At 58.1% G+C, this 13,637-nt stretch overlaps 4 protein-coding genes and 1 non-coding gene across 5 annotated transcripts; 2 read left to right on the plus strand and 3 right to left on the minus strand.

The window, feature by feature from the left end:
- Nucleotides 1-509: 509 nt before the first annotated feature.
- Nucleotides 510-3,225, minus strand: C7974DRAFT_336759 (heterokaryon incompatibility protein-domain-containing protein). Its single transcript, XM_046139195.1, has 2 exons — nt 3,024-3,225; nt 510-2,972 (listed from the first exon to the last, which is right to left on the minus strand). Exons 1-2 carry the CDS (start codon nt 3,079-3,081, stop codon nt 925-927), a joined length of 2,106 nt encoding a protein of 701 aa, XP_045995918.1. The 5' UTR covers nt 3,082-3,225; the 3' UTR covers nt 510-924.
- Nucleotides 3,226-3,562: 337 nt separating this feature from the next.
- Nucleotides 3,563-5,201, plus strand: C7974DRAFT_395484 (P-loop containing nucleoside triphosphate hydrolase protein). Its single transcript, XM_046141985.1, has 4 exons — nt 3,563-3,658; nt 3,709-3,734; nt 3,784-3,793; nt 3,893-5,201. The coding sequence occupies exons 1-4, from the start codon at nt 3,591-3,593 to the stop codon at nt 5,055-5,057; spliced, it is 1,269 nt and encodes a 422-aa protein (XP_045995919.1). The 5' UTR covers nt 3,563-3,590; the 3' UTR covers nt 5,058-5,201.
- A 38-nt stretch (nt 5,202-5,239) lies between these two features.
- On the minus strand, nt 5,240-7,415 carry C7974DRAFT_395486 (integral peroxisomal membrane peroxin-domain-containing protein). The gene is made up of 2 exons (XM_046141986.1): nt 6,807-7,415; nt 5,240-6,760 (listed from the first exon to the last, which is right to left on the minus strand). Exons 1-2 carry the CDS (start codon nt 7,019-7,021, stop codon nt 5,482-5,484), a joined length of 1,494 nt encoding a protein of 497 aa, XP_045995920.1. The 5' UTR covers nt 7,022-7,415; the 3' UTR covers nt 5,240-5,481.
- C7974DRAFT_t89 lies at nt 5,250-5,334 on the minus strand. The gene has a single exon. It is a non-coding gene; the product is annotated as a tRNA-Pro (tRNA).
- A 454-nt stretch (nt 7,416-7,869) lies between the features above and the next one.
- C7974DRAFT_455041 (uncharacterized protein) lies at nt 7,870-12,825 on the plus strand (the record flags this gene model as incomplete). The annotated part of the gene is made up of 5 exons (XM_046145945.1): nt 7,870-8,209; nt 8,258-8,444; nt 8,499-11,610; nt 11,657-12,763; nt 12,811-12,825. Exons 1-5 carry the CDS (start codon nt 8,155-8,157, stop codon nt 12,823-12,825), a joined length of 4,476 nt encoding a protein of 1,491 aa, XP_045995921.1. The 5' UTR covers nt 7,870-8,154.
- Nucleotides 12,826-13,637: the final 812 nt, after the last annotated feature.

Here is a 13,637-nt window from a genome sequence, read left to right on the forward strand (position 1 = left end):
GCTTTGAGATACTTTGGGACTGATACGGGAGGTACTGGTAAGGGGGGAGTGAGATGGGTGATGTCAGTGTCGGGTGTCTGCTAAGGAGACATAGATGCTGCTAAGCGCGTCTGTGGGGACTGGTTTCGTGCTGGGTGCTTGTTTCCGTGTGTTGGGTGAGCGGGAGGGTCGGATTTTGTGGATTTGGGGCGTGAGGCCTGGATAGTATTCATAGCCAAGGTGTATGGCTAGATGTTCAGATGCATGTTTAAATCATGACAAGTGGCAGTCCCGGTTCTAAACCACAGGATTAAATAGTAGGTAGACACCGTTCAGAACCCCCGCACATCAGGTCTCCCCGATCAATTCCTGGCCAAGTCTGGAGCGGCAAGCCAGATGAATACGGCTGGTTGGTCTACGTTGTGGAGATCGAATGGGGTCGGATGATACTTGCCCGTGGTTGGTACCGTACCAATACTATTCCACGACTCCGCTATCACTGCATCTATCTATCAGGATCTCCAGAGAACGGTGTGTTAGGCTGTGAGGAATTCGCGAAGTGGTGGATTCACGGGGCTTGTGATGATAACAGTGGCGCCATCCTCACACAATTCTACAGGTCAAGAACCCTCGAGGCTTCGCATCAGAGGTGCAGCTTATTGTCAACGAGAAGGCTACCCCAGATAGTATATCTGAATCCAGTGTCCTCGGAACCGGCAATGCGGTGGGTATGCATCAACCACTGTGAGGAATCTTGGTGAATTCGACATATTTTCACCCATAGAGGTCGTTCCCGAGAGATGCCGGCCTTTGGAGAGCGTTGCACTATGCAATTTCCTTGAAGCTAAGACCCAGCAACGACTGTATGATCGTTGGAGAAGGTCGCGTGAGGCAATGAGTGCCGGCCAAGCTCCTGTCCCTGCGCGCTGAGTGCGAACGCTGAGATTAGACAAGAATGATCTCCTGAGGTTCGGCGTCAAAAAAGTCCGTATCAAGTACCTCCAGCCAGCCGATTCTGCGGAATGTATGCTGTTGTCCGTCAACTGGAGCCAGGATGATGGCTCCAGTTACTCTAAGAATCCAACGGATGGTGGTATCGATAGTGTCAGTCAGGTTGCCGTAAGCCCAATATGGCTGACCTCGATACCCAGTCCAACTCATCCATTCGAGGCATCGGACGGTCCCACCCTCTCCAGGAAGTTTGTCTACATGAGTGTCAAATGTAGCGTGCTCTAAGACGTAATCTTGTGATCGTCGATCCTTCGGGGCTCTCTTTGGGGTGAATATGAACGACCGACTGGGATGAGTCGATCGCGTGGTATCTAAAGAGACCAAATCCAGGCTACCAAGCCGGCCACGCAGATGCAATTGTGCATCTTGTATCTTGGTTAGAATAGTGGGCTTCTCTATTTTACTACCTGCTTCGTGCAGCCACTCAACGACAAATCTTGGCCGAGCGCTGACAGATGCCCAAGACCATGACGGCGCATTTGTGAATCGGACTGCGGATCTACCTACAGACATCGCATGTGCCATGATAGATGTATCTGAGTGATTAGATGCCCAGGCAAGCTCCACGACCAAATTTTTTGTCCAGACTCCCAATGTGAACTCTTGTCCATTCATCCTTGCAAGCTCTGATCCTAAACCGGATATTGCTGGGAGCTTGTCTGAGGGTACAGTGAGTTCCAACTTACAGAACAAGACCACTAGATGTATCCAACGTGTGACCTGGAGCTTCGGAAACAAGATTGCCCAGGCTAGACTCCGAAGACTTGGTAACTCCGGACTACCGGTATACCTTGTATGCAAAGGCTCCCGTTCAAAAGATGAAAACTCAGATTCTCTCATCTGATTACATTCCCAAAAGACACCTTTACTTGACCAAAACAATGTGCGTGAGGCAAGTAGACGTTCTTGCATTGCCCAACCTCTTCGAGCAAGTGGCTCTGTGTCCATGTGCCACTGTGGCCGACTGGGTTGCAAGTAGCCACGATTGTGACTTTTGGTGTCCTCGAGACAGTATTCTTGGGCTGGCAAGAGCGCCCAGTCTTTTCTTCCAAAGAGCCCCGTACTACTATCACGAGCCGAACTTGCTGCGATCGTGAACAACGATTGTTTGTAGATGCTTCCCATGTTATGGACCTCGCGCTGCCAGTCTGCACCATCGGGGTCTTGAATGATGCAGAGCGCATCGATCCATATGTACCCTACTCGTAACGCGCGCGTAATCTCGATTGCGTTCAATATGGTTTCCGGCAATGAAGCAATTGGGATCCCATGGAGTCTCTCGTCAAAATTAGCCTTCGTGGTACACGCTGCGACGTTTGCCTGGCCCCAACAGTAACTAAGCGTGGCATAATTGTCGATCGTGGTGTTTGCAAGATCTGCGGTGATCACTAGCCTGAGGGTGTCCTTTCGTTTCTGTCCCACGTAAACGAGTCTGGTAGGAAGAAATTTCGAGCCGGCTTCAGACAGAGGCCCGCATATTTTGTGGGTGTCACTGCAGATCGCCAGCCATCGCCTACAGTGCTCAAGTGATAAAGATGTGCCAGGCTGGGCATTGCGGAGGGTCTCGTGGTCATGGAAGCTGGCTTCTGTAGTTGTGCTGTAAAAATGTTTTCTGAACTCAAACAATCTTTGATTCAGGTCGTGATCTGCATTCGCGTGCCATCCAGCGTCGTTATACACAAAGATAGGTTTCTCGCTAACGCGATATCGATGGTACGGGTGTTGGTTAAACAGAAACTCGGGTTGAAACAGATACTCGCGACGGAGGAACTTGCACAAATCGCAAAAGCTGTCTGCACACTTCGACAATTCTTCAAAATCTTTGTGGATGAGAAGGCGTTTTCCTAGATAGATCTCAGGTCTAAGCAGACGGCGCTTTAACTTCTGACACCCATAGCACAATGTTGCATCTGTGACCCGTTCAGAGAACGTGAAGCGGACGATGTTGGAGAGGTATCTGAAGTAAGAGCCAACTCTCGATGCTGTACAGATAAGTCGGACTGGGTATTCGACAGTCACAGCGAATTACTCACCATAGGTCGTGCTTTTGATCGGCGATGAACTCGTGCGTGTGTGTGGCACTGCACTCATGATGGGAGCTGTGACGGGAAGTTACGACAAGTGGGATGTCTACGACCGCTGCTCGTTGGTCCCTTAATAGTGACAGCTCGAGAATTATATGCGTGGTATTGCGAAGACGCCGCTGCTAAATGACAGCAAGACTAATGAAGTGCCGGAAGGGACGCATTTCGGGGGAAATGCATCCGCACCTGCCTAACCGTACATAGAACACGTGCTTCAGCCTGATGGACGCAAACCCAAAACCACCTCATGCAGCAGTTCATGTCAAGTCTTGTTTTGCATCCTGCTATACTCCTCCCAGGATGCCCATATGATTGTAGGAGTATCTAAATGTCTGCTGCTCAGGATTTTGTCTATCTGAAGATAGTGGTGTATGGTCTCCTTCTCTGCAACACGGAGCTGATGGCAAGGCTGTTATCGATAAGCTTTTCTCCGAACTGACGACGCCATCGTCTTTCTGCGCCGCCCTCGCGACTCTTGACAGCTCCCTACTTGTTTTTCGCACAAATCATTCAGCCATGCCGCGCGACCCGCTGATCGGCCTCGTGGGCAAGCCGTCGTCGGGTAAATCCACCACACTCAACAGGTGCGCTCTGCCCCTCCCCCACCATGGATCGCATGGCTAAGTGTCGGCAGCTTGACAGACGCCACGTCCAAAGTTGGTCCGTACAGTGATATCTCGGGGTGAGATCGCAGGCTGATGATGTGTAGGGAACTTTCCGTAAGTGCGTGCCTTACCCACGACCTCGAATCACCCGATTTTGCATGCAGTCGGACGTTACTGCATGTGCCCTTTTGTAGGCACTCCTGACGCCCTCAGCTTCACCACAATCGACCCGCAACGCGCCATCGGCTACCTGCAGATCGAATGCCCCTGCGCGCGCCTCGGGCTGGCGGACCGCTGCAAACCGAACTACGGCGCCTGCGTCGAGGGCCGCCGCTCCGTGCCGATTGAGCTGCTCGATGTCGCCGGTCTCGTGCCCGGCGCGCACATGGGCAAAGGACTGGGGAACCGCTTCCTCGACGACCTGCGCCACGCAGATGCGCTCGTGCACGTCGTCGACGTCAGCGGGACGACCGACGCAGAAGGCAAGGCCACGCGCGGCTACGACCCCAGCCAGGACATCGTGTGGCTGCGCAGCGAGATCGTGCGCTGGATCCAGGGCAACCTGATGGAGAAATGGGGCAGCATCAAGCGGCGCCACATCGCCGTCAAAGCCACCCCGATCGAAACCCTGCAGAACCAGTTCTCCGGCTACGGCTCCACCAGCGCCGTCGTCGCCCGCTGTCTCGACAAACTCGGGCTGCTCAGCGGCGCCACCAAAGTGCCCCTCGAGCACTGGGACGACGAGACCATCGAGCGCGTCGTCAACGCCTTCACCGACGAGAAATTTCCCACCGTCATCGCCCTCAACAAAATCGACCACGCCGACGCCGACAAGAACATCGCCAAGATCGCCAAAACCGCCGACCCCAAGAGCATCGTCCTGTGCAGCGCCATCAGCGAGGTCTTCCTGCGCAAGCTCGCCAAGCAGGGCTTCGTCAAGTACACCGAAGGCAGCGAGTTCGTCGACACCCGCGCGGATCTGATCGCCGACGGCGACCCCACCGGCGGCGGCCTCAAGGAACTCGACGACAAGCTCGCCCAGCGCATCGAGAACCTCAAGGACATGGTGCTGTACCGCTTCGGCAGCACGGGCGTCGTGCAGGTGCTCTCGCGCGCGGCGGAGCTGCTCGGCCTCGTCCCCGTGTTCCCCGTGCGCAACATCCAGAGCTTCACGTCGGGGAGCGCCGCCAGCACCGCGGTGTTCAGGGACTGTGTGTTGGTGAAAAAGGGCAGCACGGTGGGCGATGTGTATAGGAAGGTCATGGGCGATGCGCCGCTGGCATATGTCGAGACGGAGGGGGCGCGGCGGGTGGGCGAGGACGACGTGGTGAGCGTGGGGCGGAACGATATTCTGAGCTTCAAGGTGGGGAGGGCGTAGGTGTGGAAGATATCAACTCGTCATCGAGACCGTTCAGTGCCATTGGGTGTGAGACTGTGTCTGTCTTGTGGGTGCCGCGCTGCCTCTGCGGTGTTCATGTTCTGTCCTGCCCGAGCATCTGACATCCTCCACCAACGCATAGCGCTCTATCCCCCCCCCCCCCCCCCCCCATGCACCCACAACAGCAAAAAAGGGTCCTGCCGCGACTCGAACGCGGGGCCTCTCGCAAATTGCTTAGTCACCCTAAGCGAGAATCATACCACTAGACCACAGGACCATCACGTGATTGCGATGAGAGACGGGACGGCAATGGTCATCATATTGGGGGAGGAAAGAGGGAGACGGGGATGGGCGCAGAGTAAACCAGAGAGCAACGGACGACTCGCAAGTTGTGATTGAATGGACATGCACGACTCCACACGGCTCACACGCTCCCCACCCGCTCCACCATCCGCACCCACCGCCGCCGTCTCCACTCGCCCCTGCGACTCGGCCGGCCGACCTCCCACGCCCTTCTCAAAACCTCGCGCTCCTGCTCGCCCACGCCGCCCTTGCCCTCCCTGCTGTACCCCCCCTCCTCGTCCCCCAGCACCTCGTAGTGCAGGTCCGTCACCCACCGCTCGCCCTCAATCTCCACCTCGACGCCCGTCACGCACCGCTCGTCGACCCACTCGCGACTCAGCAGGTCGAGGCCCCACTTCTTGTCGCCCCAGCGCCATCCACGGGGGGGCAGGACGTCCTCGAAGAACGCGGCACCCCGGGGGCGGTCGCCACTGATGCGGGCGGGCGACAGCGGCGCGTACGGCGAGTGCGAGAACAGGAAGGGCGCGAATTCGGCGGCGGGGGTGTGCAGGGGCCGGTGCTGCAGCTCGAAGATCTCGACTTCGCGGGGGGGCTGGGTGGTTTGCAGTTCGATGTCGGATTTGCTGGCGGAGAGGAGTAGCGAGCGGGCGTCGTGCTCGGCGGCGGCGAGGCGCGCGTCGTTCTCGGGGGTGGCGAGGAGGTCGGCGATGGCGGGGTGGCCGGTCGCGGTGAGGGTGTAGCCGAGGACGAGGAAGATGGCGCGCCAGGGGAGGAGGTGCGAGGCGAGGAAGAGCGCGCACGAGGAGAGGAGCAGGATGATGTAGAGCAGGGAGCTGAGGTTTTCGTTGGAGAAGTTGGTGAGTGGGGTGAGGAACTGGAGGACGGCGTCGTGGCCGCGGGAGAAGTCCTCCATGCAGTTTTGCAGGTCGCGCATGTTGCGGAAGAAGTCTTTGCTGAACTCGGGGGCGGGCTTGATGGTGGGTGCGTCTGCGAGCGCCGGGCCCCCGAGCGGGTACAGGTCGGTCGGGAAAGAGGTTGGCGGAGGTGGGTGCCGTGTTAGGTAGGACGGCACCATGATGAAGAAGAGACAGCATGCTAGCGGGATGACAGGGAGTAGGTACGGGTCGATGCAGATGAAGGTGTACATGAACAGGAACGACAGCGTCTGGGTGGGTTGTTTCCATGTGAACAGGTGGATGAGGCGGTTCTGGAAGACAAATGCTACCCCGATGCGGGAGTTGAAGCGCCGGAAGTTCGAGGACATGGTGGGGAGACTGAAGTTGGGACGCTCGACATAGCTCCGTGACCGCCGGTCCTTGATCTGAGGAGTTGGATTCGCGCTGCCTTCTGGAGGGGATGTCGATGATGGGTCCTCGCCGGGCAGGACCTGCGCAAGCAGACTACGACTGTGAGCGTTGATGTTGATGATATCGGACTGCAACTCACAGATTGATCATGCGGTCGCCCATCCTACTTGACGATTCGCGGCTCATGTTGTCGCCGAGCGACTCGAGCTTGTCCTTCAGTTTGGTCGCAGACAGCCGATGTGAGCCATTCCCTGTACTCGGAGTCCGGCCCCCGGGCGACTCTGCTGGGTGAATCTGAACCACGGGGATTGGCGTCTCGCTATTTGCGAGTGTGTGTGTATTTTCGCTGCTCATGGTGGCTGTCTCGGCCGGCGGCTGATGCCTATGTTTCCAATGCAACACCTGATGCGTGTGCGTGGATAGGTCACAGAGGTCTGATGTCGGAGGAAGGCACTGCCTCGTTCATGCAATAATCTGTTGGAGGCGTTGTTCTGTTTTCAGACGGGTCCATTCATGGTCACAACGGTGGTGTCTCAGCTCTTTGTTCTTCTGTTTCTCTAGATGTGGTCCGAAGAGCAGTGCACGGCATGGATGACGCAGTTGCATGTGAACAGGACGGCCTTGGCGATGGCGTTCGGCAGCCACGCGAAACCCCTGCCAGCGGCGGGTGACACCACGGAGACAACGGTGACGGGTACATGTCGCCCTGCGTCTCGCAACTGAGATCAAGCATGTATCAACAGGGCTGCAGAGTCGCCCGGCAGCGCAGAGGCGGCAGTCACGTGTTGCTGGTGCCCAACTGGAGCATGGCGAGCAGAGATCAAACAACACATAAAGATGCCGATCAGGGTCAACATGCCGTGCACATGCTCAGTGCGGTGCTACCGCCAGGAGCACTAGATGTCTTGCCGGCGCAGGAGCCGGGCCTGGTCGGTGGCGACGTCGCACTGCAAACAGACGCGCCTCGCAGTGTTCGACGCTGAGCTCGGCAACGGCAAACGGCCCCTTGTGCAGCCAGCGCACACAGAAGACAGAAATCAGGGCGTGGACAAAGCGCTCGTTCCCCGGGTGAGGGCGTGTTTTGATAGCGACGGCTGGGCTAAAGCGCCGAATCATAGCGCGGCTTGGGCAGGGCCGACAGGGGTTGTGCTAGCGGCAGTCAAGTCGACTGTACGCAGCACTTTGATAGACACGTCCGCTAGCAACGCGCGCCCCCTTGCCGTGCACCTTGCCCCCGTGTGCCTGCGACCGACGACTGCTGCCCCCGACTACGCAGGCGAGACACCGCGGCCGCGCCTGGCCCGCCCCGATCTGTCCTCACCGCTGCCACCGAAATGTCCGCATAGCCCAGTGCTCCCAGGCCCGCCGCTGGAGACCCGACTCGCACCCGCGGGCCATTGACGAGGCGGACCCGTGCTGGAGCTGGACGGCGCCGAGCCGGACACTGCTGCTGCTGAACGGCTGCGCTGCCTGCGCGCCCCGCCGCCATGGACGCCCACCACCCGGGCTCGAACGTGTCCGAGGACTCGAGCGGTTCGACCGGTACGCCCGCGCTGCCGAGCGCCCGCGAGACTGTGCTGACGGACCCAGACGACCGCGTGCGCAAGTTCCAGAAGACGGGCGACCACGGCAGCCGCCTGCGCAAGGCGAGCGCGTCCAACGGCGTTGCTGCTGCCCGCCCCGGCCCGCCCGACACGCGCCCGCTGGGCTCGCAGCGCCGCATCGCAAAGGTGCCGCTGGGCCCGCGCGGCCCGCCGCAGGACTTCTCTAAGCACAGGTAGGTCGAGGCCGCCGGCTCGCCGCGACTGGACGGAAGGCGCTGACTGCACAGGGTCGCCAGTGGAGCCTCCCTCGAGAACCGCCCGTTCCTGCCTGCCACGCGGCACGAGCAGCCCACGTCGAATCCCGAGCCACGCGCCGCCGCTGCCCCGCCCGCCGACGCCGAGCACGGCGGGTCGTACGATTTCCTGCCCACCGTCAACTTCGACGACTTTGCCAACAGCCTCGCCTACGAGCCCGCCCTGAGCGACTTCCCTGCGCCCGGCAGCTTCAAGAGCGCGAGCGCGAGCACGAGCACGAGCGCCGCCCCACCGAGCGCCGCCCCGCCCATGCAGCCCTTCACCGCCGGGCAGGCCGACTCGCGGCCATCGCGCAGCAACTCCTTCATGCGCCGCTTCAGCCAGTCCAACACACGCACGCCCGGCACCACGAACCCCTCGAAGCCGCCCGCCGGCCCGCCCGCGCCCGCCGAGAACACCGTGGTGTCGCTGCCGCCCACCAACATGGCCATCCGCACGCGGCGACAGAGCCAGTTCCCAGCCCCTGCGCCGCCCAACCCCGCGGCACGTGCACCCCGAAAAAGTGTGGGTCCCGGCATGCTGCCCATGGGCTCCTTTGAGGGCCGCAGCGAGATGCCGCGCGCCGCGAGCGGCAGCATGGACCCGAACGCCCTCGGCCGTTCGCCGTCGAAGAGCCAGCCAAATCGGCGAGAGACGCTGGCCGCAAACCCCCCCAACGCCACGCAGCGCCTGCCGAGTGCAGCGCGCACTGTGAAGGCGAAGTCGCTGCAGCCACCCTCGCGACAAACGTCCGGCCAGCACCTGTCCGCACATTCGCTAACGCCCGATCAAGGGTCCATGCCTGGATTCAACGGTCGCTCGCCAGGCAAATCGCCGGCCCAGGGGCAGCGTGCATTCACGCCCTCGTCGGCCGCGAGCAAGCGCCAGTCTACTGTGTCCCACCACTTCGGCCTGGGTGCGCGCACCATTAGTCCGACGGACGCACGCAGACTGAAGCGCCTCTCGATGAACCCGAACATGCCAATCCCCGGCGGGCCAGTGGGACCCCCAACACCACAGGGCGATTTCACCTTCGACGATCAGGCCTTCAGCCAGTCTCCTGGCATCTCCATCAGGAAGAGCGAGACACCGTCTTCTGCGCGTGCAACGCCAGATCAGAACCGTAAATCGTACGCTTCAGGCATCTCTTTATCATCAACATCCAGCATCAATTCTTTGAAAATTGGCGGCTCTTCGATACCACTGCGTACTAACCCGACGTTGCAAAGCTCTAGACTACCCACAGCGAAGCCACGAAACGTTCACAGCTCAGCTGGCGGCGAGACAGAAGATGTGCCGCCCGTCCCGGCCATCCCCAAAGCCTACGAATCTCCAAAGGATCCCGAGCGCCAAACATTTTCCTTCTCGACTGCAGGTGTAAAGCCTAGCACTCCGTCGTGTGGACCTAGTTTGCCAGCCGGTACCAATCAGCACACGCAAGGAGCTCGAAGCAGCGAACGCACAAACGAGGCGTCGCAGCTGAACTCGAGCACCGGATCTATCAGACATAGAAGAGGACTGACAGTGGGGAATGCGGAGGCTGACCGGACGCCGACGATGCAGCATTCAAGCAAGAAAGATCTGCAGCCGATCAGACTGCCACCGCTGAACCTGCTGCCTCTCGATACCCCTGTCAGTAACCGGATTTCCTCGTTCAGCAAACCTTCGTCTGAAGACAAGCGCGATGTTAATGTTACGCCTCCACCAAAGCGTGCTACGAATAAGACTCCCAGCACGCCCATGACGGCCTCGAAGACAAGCTTCTTCTCCGGCAGCGGCTATAATGGGTACGACTTTGGCAAGCACATCCGTAGCAGCAGCTCTGCCATCAATTTGCGAGGTAGCGCGGATACAAAGGACAAGTCACACAGTGGCATGGCTGCGATGCCAATTCCGACTCTGCATCCAGGGCGACAGGCGAGCACAACTCCTTTCTCGTCGAATTCATTGCCAAAGGGTAGTGACGAGTTCTCCCGCTTGAAATCCCGCCCAAGCGGCGAGTTTCAGTCTAATGAAAAGGACGTTGAATTGCAGAACATGAAAGGTCCCGGTCCACGTCCGCTGAAGAAGAGTAACACAATGGACTCCACGCACACGGCCTCCTCGACCGATCCGGAAACTCCTTCGTCAGGCACATCACTTAGGCGCAAATTGAGCTTGGGTGGCTGGCGACGAACAGGGTCGAAGGCTGCATCCCATCCTGCTCAAAACCCAGCAGCTCGGAAAGGCACCCAGCAGGCAGAAGCACCTGCTCCGCAACCACCAAAACACGCCGACATGCCGCCACCTCGCCTGCCAGCCTCAGCTACTTGGAGTGGCGCTATCAATACGAGCCCGACCCCTGAACCAAGTGCCAGTCGTCTGCGGCCTTCCCTTGACTTCGGTCGACGAAAGCCATCGACAGCCACCATCCCTAGCGAAACTGATTCGGATGCATCAGTAGCACGCAAGGAGCCAAAGAATGCTCCTGCAAAGACGACGACAGGCTACAACACATCAGGGGCTAGCCAGCCATCCGTGAAACCGAGTTCGTCGATCTTGCCGTCCATGCAGAGAATGCTTGGTTCTAAGAGTTCCTCCAATGTACTCAGGTCGCGCCATTTGGATCCAAACCTAGACAGGGACGATCTGATGGCAGATGAGGAGATGAAGAAGCTTGCCTCCAAACGCAAGGACTTCGAGCACGCGGCGCGCGATGTCGATGCACTGCGCAAGCGTGCTGTGCCCCAAGAACGTGTGACGCCGGCGCAAGCTTTGCAGATGGTCAACTTGAACATTTTCGAGAGAGGCGAGATCATCGACTACAAGGAGGTCTACTTCTGCGGCACCAAGAACGCCAAAAAGCATGTCGGCGATCTCAACGCGCAGACTGCAAATTTCGGGTATGACGATGACCGCGGCGACTACAACATAGTCTTTGGCGATCATCTCGCCTACCGATATGAGGTTGTTGATCTGCTTGGCAAGGGCAGCTTCGGACAAGTTGTGCGCTGCGTCGACCACAAGACAGGAGGACTTGTGGCTATCAAGATCATTCGCAACAAGAAGCGGTTCCACCAGCAGGCCTTGATTGAGGTCAACATTCTGCAAAAGCTGCGCGAATGGGTACGTTGATTGATAGTTGTTGATCATTTTGCTAACACGCGTCCAGGACCCCGACAACAAGCACAGCATGATCAACTTCACGCAGAGCTTCTACTTCCGTGGCCATCTTTGTATTTCTACCGAACTTCTCGGCATGAACTTGTACGAGTTCATCAAGGCCCACGAGTTCAAGGGCTTCTCGACGCGTCTCATTCGCCGATTCTGCAAGCAGATGCTAGCGTCTCTAGTTCTTCTGAAGAGCCAGCGGGTGATTCACTGCGATCTGAAGCCCGAGAACATCCTCCTCGCGCATCCACTGCACTCCGAAATCAAGGTCATCGACTTCGGATCCAGTTGTTTCGAGAACGAGAAGGTGTACACATACATTCAGTCGCGTTTCTACCGCTCACCGGAAGTCATCCTGGGTATGAGCTACGGCCTGCCGATCGACATGTGGAGCTTGGGCTGTATTCTTGCAGAGCTTCTTACTGGATACCCCATCTTCCCCGGCGAGAACGAGCAAGAGCAGCTTGCTTGTATCATGGAGATTTTCGGACCTCCAGAGAAGCATCTGATCGAAAAGAGCAGCAGAAAGAAGCTATTCTTTGATTCCCTGGGCAAACCGAGAGTCACGGTTTCCACCAAAGGGCGCCGTCGCAGGCCAAGCTCAAAGACCTTGCAGCAAGCCCTCAAATGCGACGACGAAGCATTCTTGGACTTCATTGCACGTTGTTTACGCTGGGACCCCGAGCGCCGCATGCGTCCTGACGAGGCAATGCAGCACGAGTTCATCACTGGACTCCGCAAGAATGCTGGAAGACGACCTGTCGTCAACTCTGCATCGAGTACTGCATCGCCCGTCAAACGAGCACCGGTTGCTCAGGCTCCGCAGGCCCGCGTGCGACCCCTCCCTGAGCCTCCCGGGCCAAGCGTCAAGAACGGCATCGCGCTCAACAACCAACGAGGGCCTAGTAGCTCCCCGATCAAGACCAACGGGCCTCGACGCCACTCCACAGTCAGTGGCCCGCCCGGCCCCGGAGGAACGGCTGTCAAGCGAGCGGCAAACGGCGCTCCAGCCAACGCTACAAGCAACCTAAGTAACTTGCCGCGGGTTGCACAACGCAGCGTGTCCGGCAAGCCTGATCTTGCCTCAGCGGCGGCCGTTGCCAGCCTGGTAAGTCGATTCCCATATGTTGCAGTCGTACCACTAACAATGTCAAGCAGAAAACGCGCTAGCCGCTACGACTTCAGGATCAGTGCTACCTTATGGCACCGACCAGCATATCATGAGTACTTACAACTATCTAATACTGGTTTGAGCGTGGCGCGGATGGGTTAGCTTTGCGCATTGCAGAGCATGTTATGTATCTTCCTTTCGCATGCATTCGTTGTAGATGTTTATACCCAGAAAAGCTGTGGCTTTATGTTCACGTGGATGGATGGATGACCGACGGCTATTGGATAGACAGGACATGACGACGTGGCAACGGCCCAAAGGGATCTTACAAAGAATTATGAACTGCGACATGCTGCTCGCGTGTCTCTCCGTCTGCTGTCCTGCGCCCCGGTGCTGTGTGCCTGATCTGCAGGATCGGTGGTGGTTCTAGCGTGCTCTATACCAGGTAGCGCACGGACGAATGGCATTGATGACAACCCCACGCAGAGCTGTGGTCACTTCAGCCCTGCAGATAATACATGGAGGTGTTCTTGTATGGACCAAATGGCCTCCACGCTTTCTGTTGAGCATTGCACTGGCACGTGTAGTTCTCAACAGCGCTGCGCCAAGCATGCGACTTCGCTGCTCTGGACCCTGGCACGCGGGAGCCCTATGCGTGCCTAGCGCCTGTTTCGCCGCAGGCCCGTTGGTCTCCACTTGTAAACGTTAGAATCATAGACAGTACGGTTGCCGCTAGGTAACAGGATTGCTAATGTTGCTCTAGATTTCGGAGTTTCTGGCAATAACAAATCAAGCCATCTCTGACGCCTTCGCATCCCTCTTTGCATCGGTCGATTGCCCGATTGCACATGCGCAGGTTTTCCTTTTCATC

The sequence above is a fragment of the Boeremia exigua genome, assembly GCF_020726555.1.
Source record: "Boeremia exigua strain MPI-SDFR-AT-0100 chromosome Unknown C7974scaffold_7, whole genome shotgun sequence".
NCBI classification, from domain to species: Eukaryota; Fungi; Ascomycota; class Dothideomycetes; order Pleosporales; family Didymellaceae; genus Boeremia; species Boeremia exigua.

Excerpts from the sequence above, each read along its gene's own strand:
- C7974DRAFT_336759 (XM_046139195.1), bottom strand. The coding sequence starts at position 3,081 with ATGAGTGCAGTGCCACACACACGCACGAGTTCATCGCCGATCAAAAGC. Across the intron at positions 2,973-3,023 it reads GATCAAAAGCACGACCTATG|CATCGAGAGTTGGCTCTTAC; the intron begins GTGAGTAATTCG and ends TTATCTGTACAG.
- C7974DRAFT_395484 (XM_046141985.1), top strand. The coding sequence starts at position 3,591 with ATGCCGCGCGACCCGCTGATCGGCCTCGTGGGCAAGCCGTCGTCGGGT. Across the intron at positions 3,659-3,708 it reads AAATCCACCACACTCAACAG|CTTGACAGACGCCACGTCCA; the intron begins GTGCGCTCTGCC and ends AAGTGTCGGCAG.
- C7974DRAFT_395486 (XM_046141986.1), bottom strand. The coding sequence starts at position 7,021 with ATGAGCAGCGAAAATACACACACACTCGCAAATAGCGAGACGCCAATC. Across the intron at positions 6,761-6,806 it reads GGCGACCGCATGATCAATCT|TCTGCTTGCGCAGGTCCTGC; the intron begins GTGAGTTGCAGT and ends TCACAGTCGTAG.